The 18,060-nt window shown below is 41.9% G+C and overlaps 1 protein-coding gene across 3 annotated transcripts in view; it reads right to left on the reverse strand.

Annotated features, from left to right (window-relative positions):
* Window positions 1–18,060, reverse strand: part of LOC116508594 (pancreatic alpha-amylase-like) — a 35,989-nt gene that overhangs the window by 16,049 nt on the left and 1,880 nt on the right. For all 3 annotated transcript variants that reach the window (XM_032217211.1, XM_032217209.1, XM_032217210.1), the window contains exons 3-6: window positions 7,788–8,012; window positions 6,513–6,659; window positions 2,384–2,581; window positions 33–263 (exon numbers count right to left, since the gene is read on the reverse strand). In XM_032217211.1, coding sequence (XP_032073102.1) covers window positions 33–263; window positions 2,384–2,581; window positions 6,513–6,659; window positions 7,788–8,012 — 801 coding nt within the window. The remainder of the gene's footprint in view (window positions 1–32; window positions 264–2,383; window positions 2,582–6,512; window positions 6,660–7,787; window positions 8,013–18,060) is intronic.

Here is an 18,060-nt window from a genome sequence, read left to right on the forward strand (position 1 = left end):
GGAATTTTTCTTTTATTCTTATTATTATTTACCTCTTGATAGATGAAAGGTCGTGAACCTTTGGTGAACCATCGGGCATTGAGGTTATTTAGCTTGCTTAAAATAACATTTATGTCCTCGGGCCTTATGTGCTTAGCAGCATCAATTCGGAACCCTGCCACGCCAAGGTCAATCAAGTGGTTCAAGAAGTGTATTATTTTTGAACGCACATCGTCTTTCCACTGGGAAAGGTCAAGGAGTCCATAAAGTCGGCAGTAACGCACCTACACACAGGGGAAGAATGATTACTACAACCATTCAAAATAAAGCAAGAAAAATCAATCTGATTGTGGTTGAATTGTTGAAAGGGTGAAAGAAAGAAAAAGCCGCGGGGGTCCCTTCATCCACTCTCCATTACCTATACCGTGTACGGGCTCTGGGAAGTCGGGGGGAGGGAAGGGAGGTGGGGTGTTAGAGGGGAGGGGGGATATATAGTATGTGTTAGATTTTAAAGTAACTCGATTGCACTTGTATACTGTTGCTCTTTAATTTCACTGTAAAAATAGGACAAGCTGAATATATTAATAGATAGTAGAAATACACCGAAGGGAGTAGAGGGATAGAAGAAAGAGGGGTAGAGAGGGTGGGAGAGAGGACTGGAGAGAGGGGGAGAAGGAAGGGAGGGAGTGTATCGGAAGAGAGGAGTGGTAGAGGGGGAGGGGAAGTAGGGTAGAGGGGAAGGATGGAGGGAAGATGGAAAGTTGGAGGGGGGCATAAGAAAGGGTGTATGGAGGGTCGAAGAGGTACATTGGGTTTCTATTTTGGGGGGTATTGTTCACAAGAGGAATGGCTGTGTTTATTGTTTATTGTTATATGGCCCCTGTTATGCACAGTATATATGTGACTGTACAAAATGAAAATGGAAAATAAAAACACATTTACAAGAATCCACTCTCCATTAACTGGATATATGATTCAAACCTCAACCCCTTCAAATATGCTCTGAGATGCCACCAGATGAGATCTGATATGCCACAAAATGTTCAATGGGACTTGTCCATACTGTTTCCAACCATTTACAACATGTCTTCTAGCCACTTCGAATAAAAGTGGCTTGCTTTTCCTCCCTTTTTAAAGCACGATTTTGTTTGTTTTGTTTAATTTTTATCCTGCCTTTATTGTTTTATAAGTAACTCAAGGCAGTGAACATAACTAATATCCTTCCTCCCACAACAGCAACACTGTGAAGTGGTTTGAGCTCATTTGCCCAAGATCACCCATGGAAAAAGGTGGGATTTGAACTCACACTCTCCTGGTTTCCAGCCTGATGCCTTAACCACTAGACCAGGGGTACCAAACTAGCGGCCCGTGGGCTGGATGAGTCAAGCACAAGCCACGCCTCCCCCAGCTCCGGGAAAAAAGGTTCAAGGTTCAAGGTTCATTTTATTTATATGCCGCCCTATTCCCGGCGGGACTCAGGGCGGCGCACAAACCCAAGGGAGGGGAAGGGAAACACAAAGAACTACAACAAAAAAGTGCAAGGGAGTTTAAAACAACCAACAGTCACACGATTCGAGAGGGGAAGGGAACTCATCGACCCCAGGCCTGCCGACACAGCCAGGTTTTAACGGCTTTTCGGAAGGCCTGGAGAGAGGTGAGGGTCCGAATCTCTGCGGGGAGTTCGTTCCAAAGGGCCAGAGCCACCACAGAGAAGGCCCTTCCCCGGGTAGTAGCCAGATGACATTGGCCCGTAGACAGAACCCGGAGGAGGCCAACCCTGTGTGATCTAATGGGTCTTTGGGAGGTAATTGGCAGCAGGCGGTCTCTCAAGTACCCAGGTCCAATACCATGAAGGGCTTTTGTGATACTTCACGTGACGGCGAATGTGACATGGCGGGTTTGATACCTGTGTACTAGATCTTTTTATTCACACACTCTGATCACAACAAGGAGTTCAGACATATTCACAACACTGGTTATCATTAGATGATCTCAGACAATTGAAAATCTTCCTTTGATTTTTTTTTTTAATAAATCCAAGTCCATACTGGTATCTCTCATTTAATATCTACATAATGTACGTCTAAAAAGCTGCAGGGGTTTTGCAAAATTCCTGCTGCATATCCCAAAATTGCCTTTTATGCATTCTATGAAGCAGCTGACCGATTTACCTAAGTGTTTACCGCCGACAAGCACAATTGCCTTAAGAGTGTTCTTTCTCCTCTCTGGCAAATAAAGATATAGTATTCGTAATAATACTCACAAACCTGTGCTCGGTTCGGCATTTTCATCTTGAAGAGCAATTAAAGTTTTGCTTCAAAAACTGCATTTATCTATAGCAAACCACCACTTGTAATAATAAAACTCATACCATCGCTGAACAGATCAAAATGGGGAAATCTACCTGAATAGGATCACTGTAGTTTTCTATGTTCCCACTGGGCGTTTTACATATTGGATCATTAAAATCAAATCTCGAATATGGGACAGAAGGAAAATCATGGCGTTCCGAATTGAAATAGCTATTACAGATTCCACGGTTGCCAGATCCAGCTGCGGAGTTGAGCATATGGTTGAATACAGCATCCACATAAATATGGACCTATTGTAGATACAAGGGAAATATATATAATTGATCATAGCCACATCTTTTTTCCTTCTTTTAACACAAGGTCTTTCCTTATACACAAAGCATGCAGTCTCAACTGAAATGCTTGCGTTTGAAAATGACCAAATGACTTGTTCAAAATATAAAAAGAAGAGCCGAGGTGGCGCAGTGGTTAGAGTGCAGTACTGTAGGCCACTTCAGCTGACTGCTAGCTGCAGTTCGGCGGTTCAAATCTCACTGGCTCAAGGTTGACTCAGCCTTCCATCCTTCCGAGGTGGGTAAAATGAGGACCCGGATTGTTGTTGGGGGCAATATGCTGACTCTGTAAACCGCTTAGAGAGGGCTGAAAGCCCTATGAAGCGGTATATAAGTCTAACTGCTATTGCTATTGCTATAACAGGTGTTTTACCCACAACACAATCCTCTTCCATCTAAGACAATCTTCAGCCATTGATAATCAGCTATCAACACACTAATCCTTCCGAGGTGGGTAAAATGAGGACCCAGATTGTGGTAGCAATATGCTGACTCTGTAAACCGCTTAGAGAGGGCTGAAAGCCCTATGAAGCAGTATATAAGTCTAACTGCTATTGCTAATGTTTACATACCCAGGAAAGCAGAAAAATGCATGTAGTCTGGTGTTGCTAACATAAGCTTTCTGCTGAAGCTAGGAACATGAACCTTGCCCAAGGCAAGAGACAAATCTAGGTATTTTCATCTTCATGTTCAGAGAAATGGGAGAAAATGAGTATTAGCCTTTGTAAATTTCAGCCGTCGTGTTTAAATATAATCCGATGCTTGCCACACTTCTCAAAAACTCATTCATTCAATCTGTAATATCCAACCTCACATTTCGTCTAAATGGATGACTGCAGAATCTTAACATTCTTCAACTTATTTATTTTTCTTGTTGCATTAAAAAAAATGCAGGTTGTTGCATTAAAAAAAATAAATTCCAAACAATTCAGAATCTTGAACATTCTTTGGGGGCATCTAGGGGCTATTTTTAATAACATATTAAAGGATTTTTTTCCCATTTGGTTTTGTTTCTGTTTAAGGAATTAGGTGGTTTCATGCTTCTGTCTACACATTTTTCTATAGGACTGTTTACAATCAGCACTTGCCAGATTCAGAGGAATGCTTTTTAATGCCATTCCCACAATTGGCAAACTCTGTTCCCACTTCGAATGTTATCGTATTGGTATAGAACATATTTTTCCCAATTTCAATCAATGCCACTCTGAAAATCTATATATAAATGAAAGAAACAAGGAGGCGTAAGGCTGTCCCATTCTTTCAGTAGGAAACATAATTTCTTATGCTAGTGTACTTCCTCTACAGAGGTGGATTCCTACCAGTTCGCACCTATTCGGTAGAACCGGTTCGTCAAATCTACCGAACCGGTTAGAAGAGGTTCCACCAGTGGACCCGGAAAGCAGGCCACACCTACAGAAGAGAGGCTGGTTGGCCACCAGGAAGCGCCTGAGGCCTGGAGCAGCAGTGAGAGCCAAAGGGAGCATGCTCCTGAAGTCAAGCCTTGGAGCAGTGGGGAGGAGGCAAGGGAGTGTGATCCTGACGTCATGCATTGGAGCAGTGGGGAGGAGACAAGGGAGTTGGTCCTGGATGCCCGGCAACGAAGGGCTAATAGGCGTAAAGAACAGTTACGCAGTTACAGGAGATAATGGAACTCAGCTGGTGGTAATTTGGCTCCTCTCAGGACTATAAAAGGGATAACTTTCCACACGCTCGTCACAGGAATCAACTTATTTACTAGAGCTGGAGAAGCCATTGTGGCTGTTTTGGCAGGCTGGATTGCTGCCAAGGTTAGTCTTGCTGGATTGCTGCCAAGGTCTAGTCTGTGTGTTAATAAATCCTTGAAGTATCTTTGTCTCGACATGCTTTGGTGTATGAAGGGGGAGGGGGTCAGAACAGGTTGCACATTTCAAAAGTGGGAATATGTATTATTTTTAATAAATAATGTTGACATGTTCACCTCAATTGCTCATTAAACAACTGATCTCTACAGCTCCCTCTCTCTTCCTATGGTTTTTGCCAGCAAAAGCTTAACGAAGTAACTTAACTGGCACTGCATGACTGCAGTCACTATTCCAATTAAGATCCCAACGCCTTGCCAACCACATTCTTCTTTATCTGCCAGCTTCTCTCTTCCCCACGGCTACAGCAGCATTTTTAGAACATTATTTCCCCTTTATCTCAAGGATTGAAAGAAAACACATCCACGTGGCTGGGGAACGAGCCCAATTGCCAATGTATGTCTCAAATCTTCAATTCTTTCAGTACAATATGCAGAATGACACGATAGTTTTCACTCAACAGAATACAGAGTTGTGCCAATACTAATCTAGAGCAATTTAGCAGTGAGTTTTGGTGTTAGCATTACGTTAATGCATATGTCAAAATGACATTTGAATAAAACTGATGCTTGACATAAAAATACTAACCCAGCAAAATCTGAAAACATTCTTATGTAAGATGGAATGCTGTTCTGACCCCCCTCATCCTACACCAAAGCACGCCGAGACAAAGATACTTCAAGGATTTAACACAGAGACAGGACCTTGGCAGCAATCCAGCACAGACTAACCTTGGCAGCAATCCAGCATAGACTAAACTTGGCAGCAATCCAGCCTGCCAAGCTAGCCACGATAGCTTCTCCAGCTCTAGTGAATACATTGATTCCTGAGACGAGCATGTGCACAAGCATTCCTTTTATAGTCTTGAGAGGAGCCTAATTACCACCATTTGAGTGCAATTATCTCCTGTAACTGTGTAACTGTTCCTTATGCCTATTAGCTCTCCGTTGCCGGGCATCCAGGAACAACTCCCTTGTCTCCTCCCCACTGCTCCAATGCATGATGTCAGGAGCACACCCCCTTGTCTCCTCCCCACTGGTCCAAGGCTCAGGCGCCTCCTGGTGGCCACCCAGCTTCTCTGCACCCTGCTCGGAGTTGGAACCCTGTCCAGGGTCCTCCACATCCTCCAGAGCCGACTCATAGGGCCCCTCGCTGTTGGAGTCTGGTGGCAGCCCCAACGGCTCCTGCTGGGTCACAACAGAATGCTAATAAAATGAGGATTGAAAAAACACATACAAGCTAGCCATGAGAGTTCTCCACCTCTATTGAATACGTTGACTCCTGCAAAGGGCGTGTGCACAATCATTCCTTTTATAGTCTTGAGAGGAGCCTAATTACCACCAGCTGAGTGCAATTATCTCCTGTAACTGCGTAACTGTTCCTTATGCCTATTAGCTCTCCATTGCCGGGCATCCAGGACCAACTCCCTTGTCTCCTCCCCACTGCTCCAAGTGCAAGCGCCTCCTGGTGGCCACCCAGCCTCTCTGCACCCTGCTTGGAGTTGGAACCCTGTCCAGGGTCCTCCACATCATCCAGAGCCGACTCATAGGGCCCCTTGCTGTCGGAGTCTGGTGGCAGCTCCAACGGCTCCTGCTGGGCCACAACAGAATGCTAATAAAATGAGGATTGAAAAAACACATACAAACAGTGCACCCGATGGAAGACGTTTTGTTGACAAGCAACCTTGGAAATTGACTCTGCTGATGGGTCGTTTTTAGACTATGTCCTCCTACAACTTTCAGACTGATCCAGACTATAGGAAATTGTTTCTTTAATTATAAAAAAATACATTATTGAGAAAATGATTCTATTATTTTAAATGTTTTTCCCCCCCAAGGAAATTTGAGGAACTAGAATGTTTTATTATATGGAATCAATTTTATCTAATAAGAACTTCGGATCTAGAAAATTGGACAAATATAAGATATATTTGACACCCTTTAAAAATATAAGACACCGTTTTAAAAAACCCAATTTCCACTTATGGTTGACTTTGACCACACATCTCTTGTTCCCCTCAACTAAGCCCTAAAATAGTGAAGGCCACTTACTCCAACATTGTTGCATCTAGTCACCATATCTCTGAACTCACTTTCATTTCCAGAGCGTGAACATAACTTGTAACTAACCGGCTGGTATCTCTCCCACCATGGTCTCCAGGGATTCATAATTACAAGGTTTTCATTTGGAGGAGAAACCTAGATATTCAGAAGGAGAATGAGCAGGTAAGGGAACAAATATTATAGATCTTTATCATTCCTTCTTATTAATCTTACCTGTTCCAACCATTTCATAGCTTAAAGAATGTCAAGGACGAATACGGAAGCAACCAAAAACAATGGTCAATTAAAGGCGGACGAAGCATTTCAAGTTTGAACTGCTTTGGGTTTCAAATTGGCTGGTTCAATTTCACTGAGACTATTTTATTCTGAAAGAAGATCCCTTGAGCTTCAAGTAGAGTCTAACGTGAAGCCAACTGTTTCAGGAGGAACTACTAAAAAAAAAAAATGAAAATGGGATTGCAATATCTGTTTTCAGATATTCAATGTGGAGAGATTTAATCTTGAAAAGGTTTAAATCTGAAATCTTTTGCACTCCTCACTATACAATTTTATAACGATATTAAGGATTATCATTGACGTAACTTAGAGTTGTCGCTGAACAAATGGCTGTAGATTGAAGACTTCTATGACTGCTTAGCTCTTCGCAACTAGCTCGCTGTACGTCAGAGGCACATTGGCGTGTCCCTCTACTCTACTGCATACAGGAAGCACTGGAGCTATTGTGTTGAGAAAGATATTTGTGGCTTATCTGTTCAGGGTGGCCCAACCCCTCTAATTAAATGCTGTCAGATATTCTAGGATTGCATCTCACAAAATTTCAAGGCAGAAGGATATAAGGAAGCTCAGATTCTATCAGTGGTTATTTAGAAGTGGCGGGATTCAAATAATTTAATAACCGGTTCTCTGCCCTTATGACCATCTGGGTAGGTGGGGGCTCGGTGGTCATGTGACTGGGTGGGTGTGGCCAACTCAAGGTCACTCAGGTCGATGGGCGCTTCGCCTTAGCTGTTGCAATGTTAATAAGGGTTAACCGGAGAGGCAGTTTCTGTAAGCAGGGCAACAAAGATTAGGCTAGAAACAACACTAGAATGTTTCCTTCCTTCCTTCCTTACAGGATTAGCCCTGTAAAGTGGGAAAAAACAAAAGGAGATTTCTTCCAACAACCAGTTCTCTGAACTGCTTAGAAAGTTAACAACCGGTTCTCCCAAATAGGTGCAAACCGGCTGAATCCCACCACTGTTATTTAGCCATAAACATACCCACCTGAACACCTGCAAATCCATGTTGAGCTAAGTACGTTTCACATTCAAGAGCAATGTCAATCCAGCGCCATTCAAAAAGATGGACAATAGAGGTCCTTACAGGTTTGGGACCGGACTTGTACTGGGTCCAGTGAAGTCCAAAAGCTAGCAAGAGAAACAGCAACACAATATTCCTCATGTTCGCTTTGGCACATATTGTTATGTTCCTCAGTAGCCTTTTGCTTTCCTGTTGGGAGAAAATAGCACCTTTACCAATTATACACTTTAAATTCTGGCTTATAATCGACACTATGTTTAAAGCCATATACTCTTCTTCTTCTTCTTCTTCTTCTTCTTCTTCTTCTTCTTCTTCTTCTTCTTCTTCTTCTTCTTCTTCATCATCATCATCATCATCATCATCATCATCATGAGAGACCGCCTCCTGCCAATTACCTCCTTGCGACCAATAAGATCGCATAGATTAGGCCTCCTCCGAGTTCCATCTGCCAGTCAGTGTCGACTGGCAACCACACGGAGGAGAGCCTTTTCAGTAGTAGCTCCGACCCTTTGGAACGATCTCCCCGTGGAGATTCGTACCCTCACCACCGTCCAGACCTTCCGCACAGCCCTTAAGACCTGGCTATCCCGTCAGGCCTGGGGATAAAGACCACAATCTGTCCCCACCCGGATGATGAATGAATGTTGTGTACTATTTTACTCTCATGTATTGTTTTGTGTTTATTGTTTTGTACCCCCCCCTCCCTATTTTATGTAAGCCGCCCTGAGTCCCCTCAGGGAAAAGGGCGGCCTATAAATGTTAATAAAATCCAAAATCCAAATCCAAATCATCATCATCATCACACAAGAACTAAGTATTAACAAGGCAGAAGACACTTGTGTTTGTTCACCAGGCTCAACAACCAAAGTTCAGAGAAAAGTTAAGTCTCTGTTACCTACTAATCCCAACTACAGGCAGGCATAAACATATTTTATCAGATTCAGGTGCATAGGACATATCGTGAATATCAACTAGCAGTTAAAAGGCACAGCCAAAAATCCCTGAAGTGACTTCCGGTTTGGCCATAAGGCCGTTTTTCACCCTCCGGAGCCTTCAGGGAAGCCTCCTGAAGGCTCCAGAGGGCAAAAAACGGTCCTACAAGCAAACTGGAAGTCCATTCCCGAACTTCCGGTTTGCCCATAGGGCTGGGTTTTTTTGCCCTCCGGAGGCTTCAGGGAAGCTTCCGGGGGGGGGGGGGGATGTCCTTAAAAGAAAGCCGAAATCAGCTGGCCAGCGTGCGCACGGATGCTGGAGCTGACAGGGCAATGCCTCATGTGCCCTGACAAATGTTTCCGTGTGCCACTGACGGAATGGGAGATGTATGTATGTATGTATGTATGTATGTATGTATGTATGTATGTATTTATTTATTTATTTATTTATTTATTTATTTATATCCTGCTTTTGTGATTTTTATAAATAACTCAAGGCAGCAAAAAACATAATATTTGTTCCTCTTTCTATTTTCCTCACCTTTGCAAGCTGCCAAATTAGCAATATTCTAAATCCAAAGCAGCCACTCACACAAACCTAAAGCCCCTTTCCATTCATGTTTTATTTGAAGATATGAATGGATAATAAATAATAATAATAATAATAATAATAATAATAATAATAATAATACAACAAACCTTCTAAATCTGCTCTACAGCAACTCTAAGCAGAGGACATCAGACCCACTTAAACACCTTATCTAATTTAATACATTCTACCGTTGTTGTTTTTAAATCTATCTATCTATGATATTCAACGCCCTTGAAATAAACAATCTTTAGTAGAGAACATTTAAATCAGGGGTGTCAAACTCATGTCACGGCGGCATCACATGACATATCGGGACTTTTCCTGCCCTTCGCTAAACCAGGGGTGGGTGTGCTGTATGATGTATCCAGCCAGTGGACCAGGAATTTGACAGCCCTGATTTAAATACATAACTGTTCTGACCCCACTCGTCCTACACCAAAGCACACTGAGACAAAGATACTTCAAGGATTTATTAACACACAGACTAGACCTTGGCAGAAATCCAGCACAGACCAGACCTTGGCAGCAATCCAGCCTGCCAAGCTAGCCATGAAAGTTCTCCAGCTCTAGTGAATACGTTGACTCCTGCAACAGGCGTGTGCACAATCATTCCTTTTATAATCTTGAGAGGAGCCTAATTACCACCAGCTGAGTGCAATTATCTCCTGTAACTGTATAACTGTTCTTTCCGCCTATTAGCTCTCCACTGCCAGGCATCCAGGACCAATTCCCTTGTCTCCTCCCCCCTGCTCCAATGCATGACATCAGGATCACACTCCCTTGTCTCCTCCCCACTGGTCCAAGGCTCAGGCACTTCCTGGTGGCCAACCAGCCTCTCTGCACCCTGCTCGGAGTCGGAACCCTGTCCAGGGTCCTCCACATCCTCCAGAGCTGACTCATAGGGCCCCTCGCTGTCGGAGTCTGGTGGCAGCTCCAACGGCTCCTGCTGGGCCACAACACATAACTAACAGATAGCCAGTAGAACTGCAGGCATCATAGAAAACTAGTGTGAGTCTGAAGCAAGCAACAAAATTTAGAATTCTTCCCAATTTATTCAAAGAGCAAAATATGTCACTTGCCTCTGCTATGTGGAAGAGAATGTAATGAAATGCATCTCCTGATAAAGGATAGCGTGTTAATGGTTGGAAAAGTGAGAGAGGAATTTAGAGAAGGAGCTGAGGGAGGATTTTTTGGTTGTAGTAGTAGTTGTTCCCAGAAAACTGGAAGAGCTGACACTCAGAATTACACTGCACCAGGTGCTGAAGGAAGGGTCCTGGAACAAAGTAGATGCTACATCTTTTTTATTGCTGCAGATTGCAATTCAAAGCTGGCTGCGGGAACCATCAAGAGGATGGACTAATGGAGTGTGGGAGCTGCCAAGATTGTAATTATCTCCAGAGTGGATGGAAAGAAAGAGTTTAGAAGAGAAAGATGTTGGAAATGGAAATAGGTGAAAGAAAGAAAGAAAGAAAGAAAGAAAGAAAGAAAGAAAGAAAGAAAGAAAGAAAGAAAGAAAGAAAGAAAGAAAGAAAGAAAGAAAGAAAGAAAGAAAGAAAGAGGATACTTGCATAGCAGAGCAGAGAAAACAAACACAAGAGGGCTCAGATCCGCTTGGACAGGCTTGAGGTAATTCAAGGAGTAACAACTGCTCTCTTTCTATGTTGCTCTCTGTTGTGATAATAGAAGAGAATATTTGTTGCTGGGGGTTTGAACTGTGAAGTCCTCCGTGCTCTCTGAACTTCACTGTATGCTTCCAGACATTTCACTGCCAACTTGGTAACATCATTACATTCAACCTGAAGTGAACATTATTCATATTGTCTCTGCTGACGATATGAAGCCTAGCTGAACATTTTCAAGCTGAGAAAGGCAGTGGACTACTTCCAATCACATTTCCCCCACCCCCTTCCCGCAAAGCTTCTCAATATTATTTTATCTTACATTTCAACAGGGCATGCACAAAAGATTGTTCTTTGCTTTTTGGTATAATTTCATTGCTGATGGGCTTTTTTCTGAAAAGCAAATAGCTAGGGTCACTCGGGAAGCTTTGCGAGAAGTGTGAATAACCCAACTAGAAACTGTATTTACTTTTCGAACTTTCCAAAAAAAGAGCCATCCAACTTTCCAATCTTCACAGAACTGTGTACTCAAACTCACTAAGCATCACCTCTGCAAAGGTTCCAAAAGATGGATAATTTACACTTTTGAGGAACTCTACAAAACTCTTCGGAGTTGGAACTTGCCAACTCCAAGAAATGTTAAAAAAACAACTACTATAAAACGATTTGATATTTGAGAGGCCTCCCATGATAAACATATCTATGGGCAAATGATTCAACAAGGTTTTCCCGTGGCAACTCATTAAATTTAATTACGCCCCTAAGAAGCTTAGCTCAAGCTGTGGTGTCAAAAGAAGGTCCTCAAGGGAACACAACCTTATTTAGTCCTTCTCCCTTGGCAGTTTTATTAACCTCGATATACAGTAGTGATTGACTCTACTATTCTCTATTCTTGGATGATCTTTTCAAGATTCTAGAATCCTGTTTCCCCTGAGTTCTAAAAACAAGTCCTTTGCTCTTCTAATCAATGCCCAACCAGAACCATGCTATTTTCTTGAGGATGTTCCTGGAATTTGAATTTTTTTAAATTCTCTCTTAAGCAACACCCTCAATTGTAGGTATCAAGGTTGTAAGCAATCCTTTTTACAGAAGGGCCGCACCCTGTAAGAGGACAATGCTAAAAGGAAGCTCAGAGGAGGAAAAAAAGGCACTGTATAAATTAATTTTAGTTAAAATGAATGGCCACTCAGTTGTTTCTAAGAGATCCCAACGGAAAGCATGAAATTCAGCTTAATTATCAAGAGAGGCACTCTAGAAAGAAGAAAAATGATATTTGAAAGGAAAATGAATCATTAACTCATAGAACGCAAAGGTTAGGAGGGATTTTCTGGCTTGCAAGATTCTATTAATGTAACCTATTAATGTAACCTTGCAATAAAGACAAAGCTATTATTTCATTGTTGTCTGGGCTTTCTCAATGAGCTAACAGTAGGGCAAAATAATTTGGGCTGCATCTTGGTATCAAAGCTAATTCACTGTTTAGATATTCCAATTTTCTGTTTTTACATTGTAGGTCCGTGAAGCTGCTTAGTCTGCCGCCTGGCGGAAAGGAAGGGTACTTCTATTTTTATTCTTTTTTTTTTAGGAATTGTTAGGAGCCTCTAAGAATCATTATATATGGGTCACATAGGTCCTGAAAATAAATGAACAAATGAATAACCTTCAGTTGGGAAGGGTTAGGGTTAGGGTTATTGCAGGGTTTATGAGACTGAAAATTGGGGTTCCACCACAAAACCACGTTCGACTAAAGGGCGCTCGACGAAACCGCATAGCTGACGTCATCACAGCGCGACAGCACGGAGAAAAAAGCACGCTGTAAACGCTAAACCTAAAATTAACACCTAAACCTAAACCTAACCCCCCTAAACCTAATCCTAAACCTAACCCTTAACCTAACACTATAAGAGCCAAGGTGGCGCAGTGGTTAAATGCAGCACTGCAGGCTACTGCTAGATCAGCAGGTCAGCGGTTCAAATCTCACCGGCTCAGGGTTGACTCAGCCTTCCATCCTTCCGAGGTGGGTAAAATGAGGACCCGGATTGTTGGGGGCAATATGCTGACTCTCTGTAAACCGCTTAGAGAGGCCTGAAAGGCCTATGAAGCGGTATATAAGTCTACTGCTATTGCTATTGCTATTGCTATTGCTAACACTAAACCTAATCCTAACCCTTAATCTAACCCTAAACCTAACTCTAACCCTTAACCTAACCCTAACCCTTAACCTAACCCTAACCCTTAACCTAACCCTAAACTTAACCCTTACCTTAACTTGGATCGGCTTGCTTTCAAAGCACTATTTAAAGTGTCCTTTCTCTGCGCTCGCTGTTGTCGCCCTGCTGATGATGTCAGCGACGCGGTTTAATCGGGCGCGCTTTAGTCGAGCGCGGTTTTGTCGTGCCATGGACAATTGGGACAGCAATGACTATGGATTCCATTAGCATTGGCTCCTTGTGTTTCCAGAACTGGAGTATGGGCCAAATGTGGAAAGGTTATACTGTGGGTAAGGACTTGGGATGGGTTAGACATTGGCTTGTTTGTGAACTGGAGCACATGTGGATAGATAGATTGCTTAAGAAATGCTGCAACATCTTATATGAACCTCTCTTGGAATAAATATTGCTGACTTGGTAAGACAAGATTCTCTATGACCTAATAAACACCTATTCACCAAGAAGGTGGGCTGGGGAGGTTGGATCTTGAAATGGGATTTGCCAACTCAAATGCAATGCACGCAAGAAACCCAAGCTTTATTCCTGTAGATGTTGTTGTCCCTTTATTCTAAAGTTATTTCTTTTGGAGCGATTGTTTAGAGAAGCTTTGAGAAGCAGAAGTAGATATAGCAATAGCAGTTAGACTTATATACCGCTTCATAGGGCTTTCAGCCCTCTCTAAGAGGTTTACAAAGTCAGCATATCACCCCCACAGTCTGGGTCCTCATTTCACCCACCTTGGAAGGATGGAAGGCTGAGTCAACCTTGAGACGGTGAGATTAGAACCGCTGAACTGCAGATAACAGTCAGCTGAAGTGGCCTGCACCCTAGCCACTGCGCCACCTCGGCTCTATCATTTGTATAAAAGGGAACAGGCCTCAACCCTGAGATTTTAGGGGAAATAGTCATACAGGTAGTCTTCAACTTACAATTGGATCTAGAATTTCCATTGCTAAGCCAGACTTAAGTGAGTTGCACCCAATTTTTACAACGAATCACTACAGTTGCTCGGTGAACCATGCAGTCATTAAGCAAATCCATATTCTTTTCTTGTTGAAAGCCAATTGGGAAGGTTGCAAATGGCATGACCCCAGGTGGCTGCAACATTCATAAACGCTGTCAGAGTATGAATATTCATAGCCAGGTCAGCCAATGGGGACTGTTTGGAAACTGAAACAATATTTGCTGTGTTTGAGCAACAACGAGACAGCAAGGAGCCTGGGTGTGGCTTAGCTCTGTAGCTCTGAGTCTGTGCTGAGATCTAACCTAGTCTGCTGCTCTAAACTAAAACTAAAAACTCCTCTCCTCTGTCTGTGTTTGCTTGTATTTGCTACCACGTTGGAAAAACCTGCTATTGATTGTATACTTATTTCATGTGTTATATTATATATAAAAATAAGTTAATGAATCCTGCTGAATCAGTTGCCTGTGTGTGCTTTTCTGGATGTGATTGCTGCTGCAAACTCTAAAAAATGCCAGTTGCCAAGCACCCACATTTCAATCATGTGACCATGGCAATGCTGTGATGGTTGTAAATGCAAGAGGTACTTGTAAATCACTGCCTGTATAAATAGCTTCAATTTACATTCTTGCTTGGGCAACTAATTGTGAGAAACCTGTACATGCATTACATCACCTACCCCCATAGCTTCACAGCCACAACCAGATTGGAAGAAAACCCATGTTAACGTAACACAGACGCTAAACCTAGTCATCAGCAAATGTTCTTCAATCCTTCAAACTCCAGAACCACCAAAACTTACTATACTCGATTTTGTTTTTATTTTTAAGTAAAAAAAAAGGCTCCAAGGAAGTGGCTTATAATTTTTCACCAAATTCTGCTAAGTCATACCCCCTTAAGAAGCCCAAGAGCACTGAACTCCAAGCGTTTGTTGTTTTAGGAATCTAAGTTTTACACATCTGTTAAAAGTCAAAATAGGCAATTTGTACATGTGAAGTCTTTCCGTAAACTGGGGCTCATCCACAAATCTTCAATATTCAAGACCGAAGATTTTAAATATTGCCTTGAGATTGGCAAACAGTCCTTTGAAGCCATGTCTCAGCAACAGCCAATCTGAAGGAATGGAAGGAGACGATGAAGTTCTAAAACATATGAAAGCAGGAAACAAGAAGTCCAAATCTGTCGTATTAGGAAGAAAAATCCCACATAACTTCCATTTAAGAAAAAAATATATCATTCATATAGTTTTGGCTTAGAAGAACTTACAGAGGATTTGTTTTTGCAAATGGTTCTTAAGTCAGCCACAGATACTTGCAAAAAATATTTTCTCTACTTCTTTACCACAGAGTTGTATGATGCACTAAACAGTCTCCTGCTGGTATTTTAAAGAAATCCATACTACTATTGCTTCAGAAAAAAAAAAAGAAAAAGAAAACCAGAAGAGTGAAGGAGTTTGATTCAGAGCCGAGATGGCGCAGTGGTTAAATGCAGCACTGCAGGCTACTTCAGCTGACTGCAGTTCAGCAGTTCAGCGGTTCAAATCTCACCAGCTCAGGGTTGACTCAGCCTTCCATCCTTCCGAGGTGGGTAAAATGAGGACCCGGATTGTTGTTGGGGGCAATATGCTGGCTCTGTAAACCGCTTAGAGAGGGCTGAAAGCCCTGTGAAGCGGTATATAAGTCTAACTGCTATTGCTATTGATTGGCAAAGTTGAACTATCTTTTCCTTAAGAATATGTTACACTACAGAGTACTCTAGTTTATATTGTCCAAGTTGTCAGAGAGCTACCATCTGCTATCCCTATACTTTATGATCATAACTGGAAGCAGAGCTACTTGGAAGAAATAAATGTGACACAGACCCATTTTCAGTGAGGAAATCAAGTTTTGGAACTGCAGTAAATCCAGTCAAACCGTGGCAGAACAGAAGTCTACGAACTGTTCAATGAGCTCTGTCCGCTGTAAATCTGAATCAGCTCCGGTCAGAATTGTTTTCCTTACAAGATTAAGTTGTGTTTTATACTTTCCCAACGGATGTTGAAAGCTACTTGTTGAATTAAGCAAAGAAGGAACATTTTTTTGGGGACGAGTAAACCTTTTCTACATGTCATCAAGGCAGCCTTTGCAATTAAATGAAAGAACATTACTGCTCCACAGAAAGAAGTTATTCTCTTTTCTATCCTTGTGTGCTGGTTGTAAGTCAAGGACTACCTGTAGGACTTAATATGCTATGAAGATACTCAGAGTGGACAACAAGAATGGGGTAAACTGACAATCAATATGAAAGAGAAAGAGAAGGAGAGGAGGGTGGAAGGGAGAGAAAAAGAAAGAGAAGAAGAGACGGCAGGAAGGGGAGGAGAGAAGGTAGGAGTAGGGGAGAGGTAAAGGAAGAAAGAAGGGGAAGGAGAGGAGAAAGGAAGGAAATAGAGAAGGAAGGGAGGGAGAAAAGAAAGGGAAAATAAGGTGGTGTTACAACAGGCGCTAGGGATGGTAAACAGAGCAACTCAAATTGTATATTATAACATTTTAAATGGAATAACAAAAGTATAAGAATGGCAAAGAAAAAGAATAACTATGTGAACGTATACCTATAATTGTATGTAAGAGAATAAATGATAGTAAGAATCTAAAGCACAATATAGGCAAACAATATTTTGTTACAAATAGCTAAGTATAAATAAATATAGAATTGTACATAAAAATGGATAACGAATAAGAAGACCATGAATGCAAGATAGAAATGTATAGAAGGGAAAACACTAACTGTAAAGAAACCGATACGGAATGAATGGCTGTATGATATATGATGGAACTCCTTGTTCCTATGTTGTTTTAAATCATGTGTTTGTTTTTGTTGATGTGTTTATGTGTTTAAAATAAAAATTAAAAAAACAACAATATGCTTGATAGTATCTTTAGTCCTCTATATAAATGAGAATCAGCAAAGGCTGTGTGAGTTCTGGACTAATAGTTTGTAAGGATTAACTAAATCCTGACAAGACAGAATTATTAAGGATAAATAGTCCTCTCCTCCAGGAATTAAGGTGGTTATTTATAGGTAATCCTGACTGCAATTGAAACCCTATGACTTCCAATTTTATTGCTAGCTTCTCTATTGATTCTGCTTATTGAAAACTGGCAGAATTGGCGATTATGTGGCTGGGGTAGTGGTGGTGGTTTGTAAATTATAAAATTACTTTTTCAGGTCCATCATAAATCTCAGCCCTTTGGGAACTCTGCAAAAGGTTCTGGCAAGGGTCATCTTTTAGAACGCCAACCTTTCAAACCTCAGAAATCACTACTTTCATAATTTTAAATCCCACAGACCACTAATATGATTTTTTAAAAAAACGATAAATATATTTAGTGCAATATAAAAAAAAATGCAAATACTTTTCCTGCAGAGACCCCCCCAAATTTTCTGGTGGACCTCCAGTGGTCCACAGATCAACAGTTGGCGACCACTGTTTTAAAAAACTCTGGCTTAGGATTGTAGGAAGTTATCACCCAGCCCTCTCCCAGAAAAATGAAATATCCTAGGAAATATTGAAAAGGCAGAATATTTCTCTGGATGTGAAAAGAAAGAAACATGTTTTAAAAGACAGAATAGCTGCCTGCAGCTTCCTGCCCATCCCCACTTTGTCAATGGGCTATTAAGAAGGCCAAGACAGTCCCTTTACATAATAAAGAGTTCTCCCCTTCAGCTCCAGGGGAGGGTGGGATTAAAGCATGATAATATTGGCCCCAACTGACCACATGGCATCTGAGAACTCAACCAAACCTGGATTCAAAACGCAGCCTAGAGAGTTGCCCCTGCATGGCCCCATGGGAGTCTGACAACCAATCACAATACATTTCTTACACAGGAACAGGAAACAGAGAGGTGGGACTGAACAGGGTATAAAAAGCCTAGCAAGCCCCTCC

Source organism: Thamnophis elegans, chromosome 5, assembly GCF_009769535.1.
Source record: "Thamnophis elegans isolate rThaEle1 chromosome 5, rThaEle1.pri, whole genome shotgun sequence".
Lineage (NCBI taxonomy): Eukaryota > Metazoa > Chordata > Lepidosauria > Squamata > Colubridae > Thamnophis > Thamnophis elegans.